Below are 17,895 nucleotides of genomic sequence, written 5' to 3'. Positions count from 1 at the left end.
ACCACAAGCATGGGCTGGTGAAGTCCAGTTTCAACCTGTATCCTCACGGGGCATGTTTCACGATTTCTCGAAAGAAATTGATTTGTTCTATTTTTGGATTGGATTGGATTCCTAGAAGCTAATAATACATAATGATTGTGACTCACAGTCACCTTATATAATCCTGCTCCTTGTCATCATTTATGTGGCCACGTTTTATGTTAAGTGATCAAATGCACATTCATATTTCATAAAAGGCTACTTGGGGGTTAATGAGCATAGGTGTTGCGATACTTTCTTCCTCGTGTATACATCTGTTCGACACTAACAGATTCAAACTGAAACACAAGGGGTAGCCTAAACCAATACGCCCAACTTGTACTGGCTACATGTTGCTAGTTTGCCTTAAAATCTTTGCCTCGATAACCTGCCTGTTGGTTTTCCAGTGTAAATATTCAACAGGTGAAGGTTGTACATCAACTACATTTGGAACAGGCTCTATTTGAAGAGGCCCACTTTTCACTCTTATTTCACGTTTGTCAAATTTTGAGCTAACTAAACCAAGTAACATAATTATATAAACATGTAAATTGAGTGAGTTATTTAACGCTGTGTCAACACATACCACAGTGTCTTTCATATTTGGCAACAACGATCAGCATTGGTCAACAGCCCTCGGTAGGTAAACATCACCTTTAAGACCATCATGAAAAATACGAGTAATTGCTTTACAGGTCCCTGCAAGAAGCCTTTCAGCGCCACTCGCTGGTGCCAATGTTAATATTACCCATTTCATGGAAATGCCAGAGCCCTTACAGAATCGTGTACGATCACCCACAAGTGTGGTTAAATAGCCTTAGGCGCGCTATCCGTTTCCAATAATCTCCTTAAACCGAGTAAACTGGGTACAACCCGCCAGATGGCTTCCCCGATACGTTTCTGTTGCCGTCAGCTGCGTAGTCAACGATAGTTCAGTAATGAGACCGTACAAGAACAAGCGGGTTTGTCGACATGGCTAATTTTGGTCCCAATTAAGGTTTTCAGTCACATTAAGGAGGGATTTGTGGTTACATTAATTAATTAGTTCTTCACGTTGACTGTTATTGTGTTTAACATGTCTGGACGTGTTGTCGATGTTATTGGTTCGCGCCTCTCGTTATATTTGTAAATGTTAACCTAAGTGTTAGAGTGAGTGACTGATTTACAATTTAACGTCCCCTCGGCAATATTTCGGCCATATCGTCACGAGAAAGATTAAAAGTTTTGCATAAACAATCAATTCAAGTTGTTAAATATCCAGTGAAAAACCATGGAAAATGACTAAAGTATCACAGGTGGTGTTTAAAACTAGCATGTAAGTCTAAAACTGTTTAGTTACGAAGACAATACAATATAAAAACAGGCTATAGGTCGCCAACAACTGAAGGTAGATGATCATACTAGGGTCCACGGGGACTTACAGTGCCTTTGCTATCTGCATGGACCCTAGCTGGATTTAGACCATCCCTTCAGCCACTGGCGATTGCATGAAAATTAAGCCATAATTTATTATAATAAAAAATACTACGTTTAAAAAATCTGGTCAGTTTAAATTTACTTTGAAAGTTTTGGGACTTACGTGCCATCTCAGGAGGACAATAATTCCCAGTTTTAGAAATAGGCCCGTAGCAGACAGATTCGTTATTGGCTGATGGGTTTAAACTTCAAAGTTTACTTAAAGCTGTAAACATGGTAATAAATAATAACGCTGTGATTATGTGGGTGGAACAGGGTCCAGCTTCAAAGCACTCAAGTCGTTAATCAGTGCCTTGCTGGTTAATGAGTCCTACAAAACGGGAACTTGCAGACGCAAAGCGGAAGTGTTATGAGATCAATTTATATGCACTCTTTACACTGCAGTAGGTATCGCTTTACTTGCTGTTGATACAATTTGTGCAACAGAGCTCGTAAATATTATTTCCGGTAAATATTATTTCCGCCTTGTCTGATCGTCCCCAGGTTTCGCCTGGCCATTCCGTGATGAATTTATTTGGAAATTTATATTGCAAGTGTATTTCTCTCCAGCAAAAATGTTTGGGCATATAGTTTTTCAACAGGACCCGCGGTGTTTGAGGCTCAAATGCTCCTGAGTATCAGGCACTGGTTTAATCTTCACACTGTAAGAGGGGCGGTGGGCTAGCCTAGTGGTTAAAGCGTTCGCTCGTCACGCCGAAGACCCGGGTTCGATTCCCCACATTGGTACAATGTGTGAAGCCCATTTCTGGTGTCCCCCGCCGTGATATAGCTGGAATATTGTTAAAAGCGGCGTAAAACTGAAATCACTCTCTCACTCACACTGTAAGTCGCCTTTTTCATGTTTTTCTTCCAACAATGGACAATGACAAACATTTTATAAAAAGGTGATTGGGTGATTTGAAATATAAGCATCGCATCAGCATACTTTCAGCCAAAAGCTGAAGAAGTGGAAATATGTGCAAGAGTGTCCCATTAGTACATAAAAGTGATATTTTAGAGAAATATATTCAACAATTATACGCTTTAGCAAAACAATAGTATTCTCAACTGCTAAATTCACGGCTTTCCTCGTAAGCACCTGCAACCAAAGCTAGGCCAAATCGTGGAGGATGGTGGTACTTAGGGATTTTGCATGTTCCTGCAGGATACCCAGCAGGATGTAAGTCATCAGTTAAGCTGCCGATTGTTGTACACAATACGAGCCAATATAAACAAGCTTAGCCCCGAGTATTAAAACACAGGTCGATGATTGCTTCTTTGATTATGGTAGGAACAGCATGTCACACACAGGGGCAATCAATACTTTGACGTGCAGGGCAGACTCTTCGATATCTCTATTGCAAAAAATATCACCCCAAATTGAAAACAAGCACGTATTCAGGGGTTGTTTTTCGAAAATAATATCACCAGCAACTTAAAATCGCAAACTTTCGCACCCTTTTAAATGTGTTTGCACAATATATGATGTTTCCAATGAGTGGGTTGGGTATTACGCCGCTTTTAGCAATGTTCCAGCAATATAACGGCGGCGGACACGAGAAACGGGCTCTACACATTGTACCCATGTGGGGAATCGAACCCGGGTCTTCGGCATGATGAGCAAACGCACTAACCACTAGGCTACCCCACTGATAGGGCTGGATATTGCCCTGATTCTCATATTGCGATATATTGCAATAATTTAAGAGATATTGCAATATATATTGTGTTATATTGAATGGAAGGTTTCTGCCCGAGTGCATACGTCATAAATTCATAATAGCTCTGTGTGTGTGCGACATTATCTTCTTAGTTGCTGTTACACCATACTTTCAGGCTCCCAGTCCTCATTGTGCATGGCTGTATATCAGTGATTTGCAGATAAATATAATAATATAGAACCTTAATGTGGAATGTTTAATTGAGGTATTGCAACAAAGGTTTGAGAACATAATGATAAAGTATAGTAATAGTATAACATAAGTTTCATGGTCAGTGTTTCAACAGAATGCACTTCAATGCTGCTTGCAATAATTGTTGCTGTATGTCAGCAGTGATTTATTCAGATTCAACTCCAATATAAATATGTGTTAACATATACTATTGCAAAATGAAACAAAAACAAGGTTTAGGTGAACTACTTGAGCTTAAATATCTCATGTAACCTCCAATAACTAAGATCCTTGACTAGGATGTCATTATACAATTAGCAAAACTTAAACCTTTAGAAAGACGTAAACCTTTATCAGTGTATAAAACATAGCCCGTCCCACCGTCCTTGACGGTCTATTTTTGTGAATGACGGTCTATTAAATAAGTAAGGCCACCCTTTGGTCCGGGGACATATTTAAAAGAATAAACTTAACTTGGTTTGAACTTCGTCTTATCTATTATTTTTTCATTGTTTTAGTTTTTGGGACTGGCTGTGTTTGTTAAGGTCTTGTCACTTTTTTGGACAGGAAGTCCTTGGACAGGCCATATTTCAAAACTATTTTATACACTGCCCTTATGATATTGGTAGAATATTTGGCACTTGTGGAACCACTTATAAAGATACTCCCACTTGTAAAATGTTACATGAAACCAACAGAAATAAAAGTATATTTGGCACTTTTAGAGCACATTATTTGCTTTGGAAATCAAGGGCAGATAATGCAAAGGGAGCTAACTCTGGATGACCCAATATATTGCAGAATCTGAACCATATCGCGATAATCGTATCGCGAGACACTGTACCGGTATATACCGGTTTACCGGTAATATTGCACAGCCCTACCAACCGCCCCTTTATCTTTTTCAATTTGCTCAATGGAATGCTTCTTGTGAAAAAGGTCCACACGCATCAACACAACGACTAAACAATAGTGAACACTTGCATGTAAATTACCATTCGGATTCAGCAAAAGTATTGCTGTCATTCTTCATCTATGTACATCTATGAGAATTATCTCGTACAGTACCTCCCTGATTGGCTGGATGTAGACGCAGTCCCCATCAGCAACATTCCAGGTCAAGTGGGGGATACCTAGCGTTCTTGTAGGCTGGTAATGAGGACGATGAGATCGTGGAGCCAATCATGTGGCAGGTACCATCATCATGGTTGTCGCTCCTGGTGCTAAAATACCTGCCCAGCTTGCCACGGGTCCACCTTGTCGTTGTTGATGATGTTGCTATACTGGTGAATGAACACTGTTGCTGCCAGGTGAATATTATGATCACTTTTATTATTACTTTCACAACTGCTGTTTTATTGTGTACTGCCATTGTAATTACTTTATAGGAGTTTTTTGTATGCTCACTAGTGGTGGTCCGATTAATTGAAATAATCGAAGATTGGTCGCAGTGACTAAACGATCAAACAATCGAACATGTTTTCTCATAATCGAACGCAACCAATCTTGGAACACTTGTTTGCATCAACAATATTTTTCACAAGGTTGCTTTTGTCTGTGTCATTAAACTTACATTTCATAAGCACAACAAGCTCGTTCCAAGTCATGATTGAATTTATCTTAAAGAATCCAGGAAATCTGTGTTCCTAACATACTAATAATCCTTTAAATATGCAAATTTAATTTGCAAATGGATTTTGTTTAATTTGCGAAAAAACCCAAATTACTACATGTTTTTTCTTTATTTTTTACAAAGACAACAGGAACATTTGATAAATGACGCTAACCAATTATTTTCGATGATTGATCGGTTGTAATGGACCAATCAACAATTATGAGATTTTAACCAATTCCCAATACTAATGCTCACCCAGTTGTTTTACGTGGAGATTCATGGTTAACTTATTGTTTGAACGTAGAAACTGACGCTTAAAGAAAACTGTTGACTTATCCGGGAGCATAATTAAAAATATTGCAAAAAATGTTTTACAAAATATATTTTTCTAATATTTCATGAAGCCGATTGTCACTATGATCTTTACTGTAGATGAATTTGTTAGTCAAAATTCTAAGGATTAAGTCTCTTCGCTGAAACATTTGAAACCCCAAATAATTCTATTTCCCCGAGCTCCATTTGTTTGGAGATCCCAGCATTAACCCACCATCACTTGGGTTATTTGCATCCCAAGTTGTCTTGCGCGGATATTTGTGAGGTTATTCGCTGCCTATAACATTACGTCTTGGGCGATGCAGTAGCTAAGTGGATAAAGCGTTTGTTTGTCCCGCCGCCGACTGGGTTTGATTCCCCTGATGGATAATATGTGGGAGGCCATTCCTTGTGTGTTCAGTAATGACATTGTGGAATAGTGCTATAAGCGGCGTATAATCAGATTCACTCACAAAACTAACATCTGCAATATCGGTTAGTTATTTGGGAGTATAACGAACGCTTCCGAGAAACCCAGTTTCGCCATCAAACAGCAATATGACTGCGGTGAACATTAAGAAATGGTTTCATACATTATATCAATGGTTTAAGAGTGGAGCGAACGGTTGAACCTTAAGATTAGCCTATGCCCAATACGTGAGACCGTAGCGTCTAATCAACATTGCTCAAAGACCTACTGCCATGTACGTCTACACATTGGTAAGTGCAAACAATTATGTCCGACAACCCCATCATATCAACTGCTGTAAGCTTAAAGCATCAATCACTGTCTCCTCAATAACTCGTGCATCCAATTTCTGAAATGATCGGTTTGTGTTCAAAGCGTCATCCCAATCATGTGATGCTGTTCTTTATCAGAGGGACTGCCTGGAAGCCGTCTTTGTTACAGCCAATTACTAATATCATAACAGGATACCATTGTTCTGGGCACCTTTGGGAAACCTTTGATTAAAGTACATCATTTGATGTTTATGGAACCTGCCGGGACAATGATCTTTGGGGCCTGTGATGTCTGTGGTCATATTTCCGTCACAGGATCCCTCATCCAGACTAAAGGTTAGTCTGCGGCACGGGAGATTGCATTAACGTGACTGTGTGTTAACAGCGAAGATTATAGAGGAGCGAAAGACATTAGTTCTGTCCAGAAGGTCAAGGCTGATGTCGTAAACGTGGTCTGTGCCTGCTTTGGACATTGTCAGCGGACATTTCTTGCCTAGACGTTTGCAAACAATGATTGTGCAAAACATAAATATTCGTTCGTTCCTTTATTTCATGACGTATCCTGAAATAATTCGAACAAATATTCGTCCTTCTACTTTGATATAAGCAACATTACTTACCTGTTTGTAAAATCAGTTATATATTAACACTTGACTGTGTGGACTTTAAAATTGCGTAGGATTCAGATTATATAACAGTAAATCTATGGCATCAGTTTCCCGTGTTTGCTGACATCTATTACTTGAAAGAAATTTGTGGCTGTTTATTAAGTTGTTTTGTTTATCTTTTACACTAATTTATTTTAATTCATTGTGATGGTTTCAACAACGGAGCACATTGAAGTATCTACTAAGGACGCGAAAGAACCGAATATATGACCTTTCCTGTCCTGTATGTATGTACAGATTCTATAATAGTCAATATGACTATCGGCACCAGTGGGTTCCAATCCATTTTTAATCTTACGCAGCCCCATCTGTAGCTGAAGGCGATAACGTTAATATAATCCAGGATTATCATACAGGAAGCTGATGAGTCAAGAATCCCCATGATCCACAGCAAGTAGCCCAGCTTGGTTGCTGGTGGCTTAAAGAGTTAAATAGTTACATTAATATGACATGCTTGTAGCTGTTATAACTTGTATGTTTCCGAAATAATGCCAATCGGACATGAAGCCAATCCCTTCGTGAAGACAAATACTTACACATACTAATTAAAACAATCGCAGTATTTATGCTTTGCTGTCGGTTTTGTTTTTTACAGTAAAGTGTCAAATGAGCTAGTCCATCACTTAATTGTTTATTTGTCTGTTTAAAGACAACTGTAAGGAGTAATATGATATGAGGCAAATAGAATGAGGAGGGGGGGGGGGGTGTGCTACCGGTGCGATATTATTTTATCCTTACCATCAGGGGCGGTGGGGTAGCCTAGTGGTTAGAGCGATCGCTCGTGACACCGAATACCCGGGTTCGATTCACTACAATGTGTGAAACCCATTTCTGGTGTCTCCCGCCGTGATATTGCTTGAACAGTGCTAAAAGCGGCGTGAAACTAAATTCACTCACTCATTCCTAACCATTGTCGCGAGCACCTGGTGTGAGTTCTGACTTTCACCTCCATGTTTTATGCCAAATGGGTTCCGTTTGGATGGAAACTTCTTTCATTCTTTGACGTTGAACTCCGGGTTATATTTGACATTCACCAACGTATGTTTGTCGCAAGATCGACTAACGAGATCAAGTGGTCACGTTCGCTGACTTGGTTGACACATGACCCCGTATCCCAATTGCGTAGATCGGTGCTCATGATGTTGATAACTGGTTTGTCTGGTCCAGATTCGATGTTTCACAGACCGCCCATATAGCTGGAATTTTGCTGTGACCTCCGCCATATGGCTGGAATTTTGCTGAGTGTGGCTTTAAGCAACAAACAAAACTTTGATGTTCTATAGTTGAAAATATCATAGTGAAAATATCTTATGATTATGAAGTATTTTCTGTCGCTCTTGTTTTCATTACCTAGATGACAAAATGATGACAGCTATCGACGTTAAATTTGAAACTGTTATGATTTACGCAATCTGTGAACATATGTCATTCACTGTAAATGTAACTGTACTGGAGTCCTCCACTCTCTTTTATAATCAGTCTTTACATTGTTTTCCCACAGGAATAATGTCGACAAACCCACACCTTAAATAAGAAATCCTTATTATTTGTCATGTGAAATAAAGTCATACAACAAGAAACGCATTAGTACATATGGCTATTATTGACTAGCCCTTGCATCAGGTGAATCATTGCTTACTCCTTCATCAGGTGAATGATTCACCTGATGAAGGAGTAAGCATACACTCCGAAACGTCGTGTTATGCATAATAAAGAAGTTGACATCTATAAATTTTGCTTTTCTTATGCATTCCACTTCTAAATGCCCTTCAAAGATTTTATCATAAACCATGTTTTAGTGTGAAACTATGATGTCCACAGACTTTTAATGATAAGGTAAAGAAGTTGACATCCATAGATCTTGCGTTTTTTATGGTTTATGATGTTCACCATATTCCCTCGGCCCCGACATGGGTAATTATAGAACTTCAACCATCATTTCAATCCAGTTTGTTTTTACAATATAAAAGTCCATTTTACCAATACACTTTAACAGATCTATCAGTGGCATAACGTTGTTCTCATTTCCTATTTCTGGACATAGTAATTATAATAAGTGTCACAAATGGGACACTGAAACTAAATCCGCGCTATTCGCATCATAATTAAATGCTAAGACAGTCTATCTTCCTCAATCTAGTCATCCTGCAATATTTGCCATAATTTCATTAATTTCACCAATTTGACCATTAGCCCTTAGAGTACTGTGTTGAATGGTTTGTAGCCAGAGTGTACTTATCCTGCTGACCCAGACATTAATGCATTGGCTGATGCCCATTACAGTTAACGCTTCACGACCAATTACCAGTCTTATTGGATTCCAATATAGTAAATCTACCAGGCTGAGAGAGTACTCGTGAATGTGGGTCCCTTTCAGGTTGTCCTTAAACCGTGGATTATAGAGAGCTGACCTTCAACATTATTCCCCGATTAGTACTTTGGTCCTCTTTCGAACTATCAAATGAAAACAGGCAAATGATAAGCTACCTTACGAACGTCATTCGACAGACCATCAGCAAACGGTCATGATTGCAATTGACACAGTTCCTGGTGACCTGGTGACATGTGAGTAAATATGAGAACCACGCACACGCACAGTGAACCCAATTTCAGTTCACTTTTCATCGACTATATCAAATATCTGTTCAGTATTAACATTCGCGTATAGATGTATATATACTTGTCATCAAAAGTTTAGACTCACTAGTGTAAATATAGCCTCTTAGTTCAGGCAACTGGTCTAAACTATATTTTGGAATATACGGCATACTGTTTAAAGGTATTGTTTACACATGAACTGATGTATTGTTAAATAAATTTGTAACGTTGAAATGATAATTGTCATGAGTTCAGTAGATGATGAAAATCAGTGAAAATTGGCGAATGCTTAACTAAACTTTACACCACCACCCAGCTGTTCACATGCACGATATTTGCACATTCTTTTCAGCAATTTGATGCATGATCTTCGTGCAATTCAGCTGCATAAAGTTTGCAGTTGGTTCCACCAAGTTAGTGGAGAAATCAATCTTCGAAGTAACCTTAGCTATCTATCTATCTGTATATCTATATCTATATATATATAGTGAGTGTTGTGAGTGAGTCTAAACTAATATTTCTTATATATGTGTTCAGATGAACAACCCGTGAAGATCCAGGTTAGAATTGGGATCGGGTGGTCAGGCTTGGTTGAGTGAGTGAGTGAGTGAGTGAGTGAGTTTAGTTTTACGCCGCACTCAGCAATATTCCAACTATATGGCGGCGGTCTGTAAATAATCGAGTCTCGACCAGACAATCCAGTGATCAACCGCATGAGCATCGATCTGTGCAATTGGGAACCGATGACGTGTGTCAACCCAGCCAGCGAGCCTGACCACCCGATCCCGTTAGTCGCCTCTTACGACAAGCATGGGTTACTGAAGGTTCATTCTAACCGGGACCTTCAGGGGGACAGGCTTGGTTGACACGTGGCATCGTATCCCAATTGGTTAGATCGATTCTCGTGATGTGGATTACAGGATTGTCTGGTCAAGACTCGATTATTTACAAACCGCTGTCATACAGCTGGAATATTGCCGAGTTAAGCAACCAACTGATCATTTTTTATAACTGAAAAGCTGTGAATGCAAGTGATTAACGATTTGCTGGCCTTATGTCAAACTATTTTGTAATTTTCTTTCGTATACTTTCAGGGACAGCCTTATGATGGAGAACGCAACCGACAAGTATTACATCATAGGGAACGACACCGTTAACACAACCCTCGGGAGCCCACCATGGCAAACAACGTCCTTCTGGAGCAACGGGAACGACTCCGGCAACGCGTCCACTGCTGTCGGCATGAACAGCACGCACAGCCCAAGTATAGCTATCCAGATACTATACCGTATACACCTGGTTGCTATTCCAGCTACTGCGATCGTTGGTACCATAGCCAACCTTCTGGCGTTCTTCACCTTTATCAGTAAACCTCTCCGCCGTACTTCTTGCAGCCTTTACCTCGCTGCAAGATCGCTGTCTGACACAGGCTTCCTTCTGTCTCTCCTCGCAACCTGGATCGGAGATGCCACGACCTTCCAGCTGTATCATCGAGATGGAATGTGTCAAATCGTTCTTTTTTCTAACCTATTTCTGTGGATTTCTATCTGTGTGGTTGGTTGTCCTTATTACAGTGGAGAACTACATTCGTATATGTCATCCTTTTACTGTGGCAAGGTTCTGCACTGTCCAGAAAGCAAAATGTTTCATATCAGGTCTGTGTATCATTGGTGTAATCTTGTATCACTTCCCTCTATGGCTCAGTGCCGTGTTGGAATTTCCTGGCGGAAAGAGGTACTGTAACTATCTACAGAAATACATCACCATCACTAGAGTGTTTACCTTCGGGGACATGATCTTGACTCTGGTGATTCCGTCTATTGCTATTATTCTGCTGATGGTCGGCATCACCTACAGCTTAATCACGTCATTAAAACGACAAAAACGACTAAAACAAAACAGCGAAAGAGTCAAAAGCCAGCGGTCAAATGGCAAGAAGGCCGGGGGCTCATCTCCTCAAGCTAAAGTGACCAAGATGTTGTTCGCAGTTTCTTTTATATTCCTAGTTTTGAATCTTCCCAGCCATGCCGTGAGACTCCGGGTTTTGATCTTGACTTATGAGGGGGAACCACAGAAACCCAACATTGATCAGATGCTTCAAGTTATTTTTCAAATCCTTTACTATCTCAGTTTTGCTGTCAACCTGGGAGTATACTTAGCTTGCGGGGACAATTTCAGGAAGGTATTTCTGGACAAGTATGTGTCTTGTGTGCTTCGTTCCAAATACATGAGAAGGAAGAGTGAGGTGTCGCATACCTCCTTCACGAACATTCGATTGGAGGCAGCCGAGCCAATGAAAGAAGAGGAGACGTCATTAATCACGTGACTAGGGTGCATCTAAAACTGGACATAAGATGGCGTCCATTGCTAATCAGCTGAATTCTAGGGTGCATTTAGTGACATTGGATTATTTTCTTGGACGACCTACCAGATGTAGGCAAATTATTGATTGTTGTGCATGTATTTGAATGTTTGAAAACCTACTGAACATGACATCATTAGGTATTAAATACTTTTCGTAAATTATATACTATACATGGCCTATGTGATGTGATTTTGTATTCCTTTTCTAAATATACAAAATACTTTTATAGGGCTGTGTTCCTAATATATGGTTCAGAATCTCATATTTATATATTATATATCTATACATGATACCCCTTAATATATAAAGACATTTCTAAAATGTATAATATTGCACTTCGAGACATTAAGAACGGGAATGCTCACTGTTGTACGAGTACATTTGTAAACCGACAGAACGTTTGTTTGTTTTGATTTTGTTTAATATAAACACTATTATCGGAACCAACATACATATTTCATATGTTTGTATATCTGGAAAATATAACAAAATACCGGTGTTAACTGTTTCTTACATCGTTCATCAACATGCGATTAGGACCTCGAGCCATTTCAGTATGAGAATGGTGGGAATGTAGAGGGATTACGTATGTCCAAAGTCCATTGAATTTAATTACTTCGATCACCTGTAACAGGTAGGTTTGTACCCGTGTACCTATATACTACGTCCATGTCATATTTGCTCAGTGTGTATTACCTGCCCAATGTTCTCCCAGTTCGTTGTCACTTCCCTGTGTATGCCTTTGATGCCCAAACAACGTCCTCACATTAGCATGCATGGAATAAACTTGGAGATTCATCACTGTGTCACATTCAGTTTTAGAGAAGGATTTGACGAGGAGGCCCAGAAAGCTCACGTGACCGGAAGCTTTAATTGACCCCTACACGGATCACGTGACTTTGTGGACCTTCATAAAGCCTTTCTCCTGCCCGAGCATCTACAAACATACCCCTGCGTTGCTACGTTACGACGATGTAGTGATTATAAACCGTTCTTTTTCGAATTTCGATGTATCATGTGTACAAATATGTCCCGATTCGAAAAATATTTTATCATAACTAACAAGAAACAGGTAACCTCTATCAAGCACTATGTATTACACTCCTATCAAATTAGAAACGTTATTTGTTACTTGTTAAAACTGTGTTTGTTCTACTCATTGCAATAAAACATTCTTGCTTCTTTGTTCGTGGATGTCTCATTTACATTCAAATCATATCGCTATCTTTAAGTGATATATGTCTCCTCCAACATCTGGCATATTTATAACGATCTGTTGACAGAGGTGTCAATTAACTCCTTACATATTTCTCTGTTAACAAATGATATGTGCTACCAAGAACATCTCATATAACTAACTCCAGCTCGTGACAGATGTGTCCACAAACACTGTATCTATTTCTCTGCCGACAAATGATATATGCGGCCACGAATATGTCATAATTATAGTACCATTTTATAACAGGTGTGTCACTCACACGGTGATGTTTCTCTCATGATAGATGTGTACATTAGCCAACGGAAATAAAAGAAGAAAATTAGGTCAAATTGTGATTAAAATTTAACATTTGATATGAGACTTTCTTTAAGATTTCTTTTTTATAAAAACAATTAACATAAGATGAACCTTTGATTAAAATGTCTCACTGTTAAGGTTTCAGTTGTTGTCAGCATAAAAAATTCATTACGAAAATCATGCCACAAAGACTGAATATATTTCCAAGTTTTGAATTTGGTTTCAATGTGCGTTGCGTGTACGAGTGAGTGAATTTAGTTTTACGGCGCTTTCAGCAATGATCCAGCACTATCACGGCGAGGGACACCAGACATGGGCCTCAAACTTTGTACCCATTGGGAATGATCGAACACGGGTCTTCAGCGTGACGAGCGAACGCTTTAACCACTAGGCTAACCCGCCGTTGCGTGTATGGACGTATAAAGGCAAATGCCGATGTTCAAGTATACATGCAGTTTATTTTTGCAATTCGGACAACCGTCACACAAATATCGTTTTCTGTATGACTGTCGTGTTAAATGCTAATATCGTTACGATTTTGAATTGTGGTCTCTTCAATACACTTTGCTTCGTGCATCGATCTTTTGTCTTTTCAAACTAGATTGATATTTATTTATTGTTAAGTTTAACGTGAATTTACTAAAACATGATTTTGTGATTCGGACAATGACGTTTCTGAATTGGTCACTGTGGTAACATTCGCAAACGTGTTGAGATATTGCTGTCTTTTGAAGAGAACCATCCTTTGAGTGAGTGAGTGAGTTAAGTTTTACGCCGCACTCAGCAATATCCCAGCTATATACCATCCTTTGAGAGACCTAGGAGACTGTTCAAATTGAAACGATTGATGGTCCCTTGTGCTATGACATGTAAACCTGTGATCTGGCATTCTGGCTCCTAGTCGCAATGGTGGAAGCTGGTTCTTGTCTGTGTTGATTACGGTGTGTCCTTCAAAAGGCCATACCTGCAACGACGAACAACAACTTCCTTCTTTTCCGACAGTGGTGATGGATTTCATTGGAACTGTTAACAATGTTGACGACCTGAGTACTTGCTAAGATGTGGTAACTGTATTATACGTACTTTGTTAATACGCTGTATGTGTTGGGGCAAAGACGTTTCAGTCATTACATCAACCAATGAATGCTACAAGACAACTGGCATCGATGGTACACAGAACGGCATTGATAATATTTCTCCTCTTATGACATTTCAGTGAAAAAAATTTCTGTAATCCAGTTACATACTATAAGTTGTATGCTTCTCTCGAATATAATACGGTCTGACGTACGCCTTTTTGTAGAGTGTCACCGGAGCCGGTAGGCAAGGGATGACACTGCTACGAAAAGCGACATCAGACCGCATTACCCGAGGGAGAAGTTTAGAACGTATTTATCTTACCGCCATGTTGAATGTACAAAATATCATTTTATTTTATTTCATTTTGGAGATCGATAAGCTCGTTACCGACTATATGACATGTAGGGAAATGGCTTCTGCCTCTCAACTGCATTTTTAAATCAGTGAAATATATACTGACAAGCTTAAAACTGCAATAAAAAAGGTTAAATATGGTTAAGCGTCATTGACAAATGAAATTAAAGTATTTTACATTAAGATAAAAGTTCCTGTTCACATGTAAGAAAAAATAAAATATATAAAAATACTGCAAATACAGTTCAAATGATATACATTTCAAACGAATTGCGAAAACGAAACGATTGTAAGTGGAATTAAATGTACGTCAGGGTCATTGCTATGTTAAAACCTACGCCGATACCATTTTAATTAATGAAGTTGTTCATCTATCATCTTTAACTTTCCAACTTTTTAAACGGATCAGTACCTGGTATGATATAATTTGATGTCGTCCACCTCTAGATAAAACTCTTGGCTGCCTATCTGGTCTTATCAAGAAGAACGGACTGACAAATCATATGATTCTAAACCAATCCTACAGTCACATTGGGGCATTATCCAAGATGAAGCTAATACACTTATTGTCAAAGGCGACGTTAAACAATATCAGTCGCCCAGCCATATCAGTCTCTGCCTTCTGGGTAATGATTTCCGCTCCCCACTATAATCCTCGCTGTTAACCGACTGTCATGTATGTACGTTATCGCAAGGCAGACAGGTCGGTCTTGATGAGCGATCATATGACCACAGACATCACAGGCCCCAGAGATCATTTGTCCCGCCAGGTTCCTTAAATACCAAATGACGGACTGAAATCAAAGGTTTGCCAAAGGTGCCGAGAACCATGATATCCTGTTGTGACATATGTAATTGTTAGTGGTAGTGTTTCCAATTTGTGGTCTAGTTCGATGAAAAGACACATGCTTCGCCTGATTTCTCTCCGAAAGTGATCATTTGAACATCGACATGTTGAAGAGGAGGTATCGAGGAGCACCCAGCAGTCGATATGCTGGAGCGTTGCCGGAAATAATTATCTGGACATACTAGTAATCATCTGATGTGTCCCTGTAAACGCTCCTGATTACGTCCAATGTCCAGTTGGATAAACACAGGAATACATGGTACAGACCAAATAAGGGAATTGTCTTGTCGGTTTCTGTTGTCTCGAACCAAGCGGTATCACATGCGTCAAGATATATTGCTTGACACGAACCGAAATTTCACTGTTGAAAAGTTGAAGTCATTCTCCGGATCATTCCGACTTGTGTGGATGCTTTCTGTCAGTCAGTAAGCGTAAAAATAATAATATTATATAGAGTTGGACAAAATACTTATCTCGAGTGTATTCAGAGTTTGAGGCAATATGTGATAAACAACAGCCAACGTCTTGCACAATCTGCATCATCGGCAAGCAACACTAGCTACTGAAACGCCAGGACATTCCTCACTGTCGGGACTGTCATTTAAGGCGCTGCAGTGCAGCAAATCCTGTGGCACGGGAGAAACCCATGATTGTGGGTTCAGGTTTGTCAGCAACATAACCAGTCTTGTGGGTTTCAACCAGTAGTACCCGTCTGTGACCTGCCTCACTTCGTGTTTTAAGCTGACATGTCGTGAGGTAACTGTAATATGCAGCAGGGCGGTTGCTCAAACCAACTCAGTCACTTTCTTGTGTAAATAGAAACGACAAAACCTTTCCCACTTTCGCATGAAATCTCGGCTAAAAGCAGAGCCGATTGTACAATGGTGACGCTTTCAGCAGTATTACAGCCGTACGACGCGTCTCCAAATAATCGAGGCTGTACCAGACAATCCAGTGATTGATACTATTAGATATGATGACTGAGCATGTGTTTATGAATCATCATGAAATAGTCAAACTCCCAGGTGTTCGCGAAAAGGTGAGCGCATCCTGCATCACGTGGCACCCGTCGTAAACACACGCAAATCCTTGTCAAATCTGAAAACCTAAAACATTCGGGAACGTATGGTACAAGTCAAAAATAGGAAATTGTATCCGACATCAGTTTTGTCACTGATGTATCAAAAAGTTGAAATGACCTCTTTCGTCATACAACCCTGTGGAGAGTTTTTTTGTTACTCTGAATAACTATGTATAGATCTAAATATGAAGCAGTTGAGGTGGTCTCACTTGTCTCCTTAATTTCAAGCTCCGATGGGTAAATTTGTGGAAGGGAATTGGTTATTTGATGGTTATTAAACGATATCAGATCATGCTGTATCTGTGTCGCCTGTGCATGTTTGATACATGTATTCGATGTACTATAATGACATTAATGTCCAAAAGGGACCAATGTTCCGTCCAAGGTGTGGACGATGGTTACATAAAGAGTGAGTTTAGTTTTACGCCGCACTCAGCAATGTTCAAGCTATATGGCGGCGGTCTGTAAATAATCGAATCTCGACTAGACAATCCAGTGATCAACAGCATGAGCACCGATCTGCGCAATTGGGAACCGATGACATGTGTCAACCAAGTCAGCGAGCCTGACCACCCGATCCCGTTAGTCGCCCCTTGCGACAAGCATGGGTTACTGAAGATCAATATTCTAAACCGGACCTTCACGGGTGGTTACCCAAAGATAATAGGTGGTGTCTTGAAGTTGAAGCCCTGCCTTTGTAATAGGAGTGAGTGAGTGAATTTAGTTTTACGCCGCTTTTAGCAATATTCCAGCAATATCACGACGGGGGACACCAGAAATGGGCTTCACATATTGTACCAATGTGGGGAATCGAACCCGGCTCTACGGCGTGACGAGAGAACGCTTAAACCACTAGGCTACCCCACCGCCAGTAATAATAGAAATGTAACTCAAGGAGTCAGTTCGGTTCCATTATGGTAATGTAAAACATCCCCCATTGAAATATTTTGTCAGGACAACTTGTCAGAACATTTCGTCAGAATACGCGTATGTTTTCCGTAATTTAATTCAATACGTAAATTCGTTGAATGCTTGCATAACGTGTTTTTCAAGGCTGCGTTACGATGACACCTTGATTGTTTGTATTCCATGCGAGAATGATTGAAAAAAGTCCTGATCCTTACAGTGATCGACTGTATCATGTATGTTTACCTCAGTGTTAGCATGTCTAAGGCCCTCTTCTCCAGAACTCAACTAGCTGACCTTGCACAGAAGCCGATGAAGGGGCATCATCCTCTGAAGTTGACGCAATGTTTTCATGGACGCCCTTACAGTTCCAGAGTACTTGATAACCGGATGGTTGCCAAGACATATGCTGCCGTGTTGTGTATTTGGTTCACATATAGAAATTCA

The 17,895-nt window shown here is 39.8% G+C and overlaps 1 protein-coding gene across 1 annotated transcript in view; it reads left to right on the top strand.

The window, feature by feature from the left end:
* The window catches only part of LOC124277049 (thyrotropin-releasing hormone receptor-like), a 66,924-nt gene extending 54,078 nt beyond the window's left edge, over nucleotides 1-12,846 (top strand). The window contains 2 exon segments of the mRNA XM_046712704.1: nucleotides 10,394-10,790; nucleotides 10,792-12,846. Of these exon segments, the coding sequence (XP_046568660.1) occupies nucleotides 10,394-10,790; nucleotides 10,792-11,625 (1,231 nt within the window). The 3' untranslated portion in view covers nucleotides 11,626-12,846.
* Nucleotides 12,847-17,895: the final 5,049 nt, after the last annotated feature.

Source organism: Haliotis rubra, unplaced genomic scaffold, assembly GCF_003918875.1.
Source record: "Haliotis rubra isolate DU_JTF1 unplaced genomic scaffold, ASM391887v1 Scf217, whole genome shotgun sequence".
In the NCBI taxonomy this organism is placed as follows: Eukaryota; Metazoa; Mollusca; class Gastropoda; order Lepetellida; family Haliotidae; genus Haliotis; species Haliotis rubra.
This window is presented reverse-complemented; position numbering and strand designations above follow the sequence as displayed.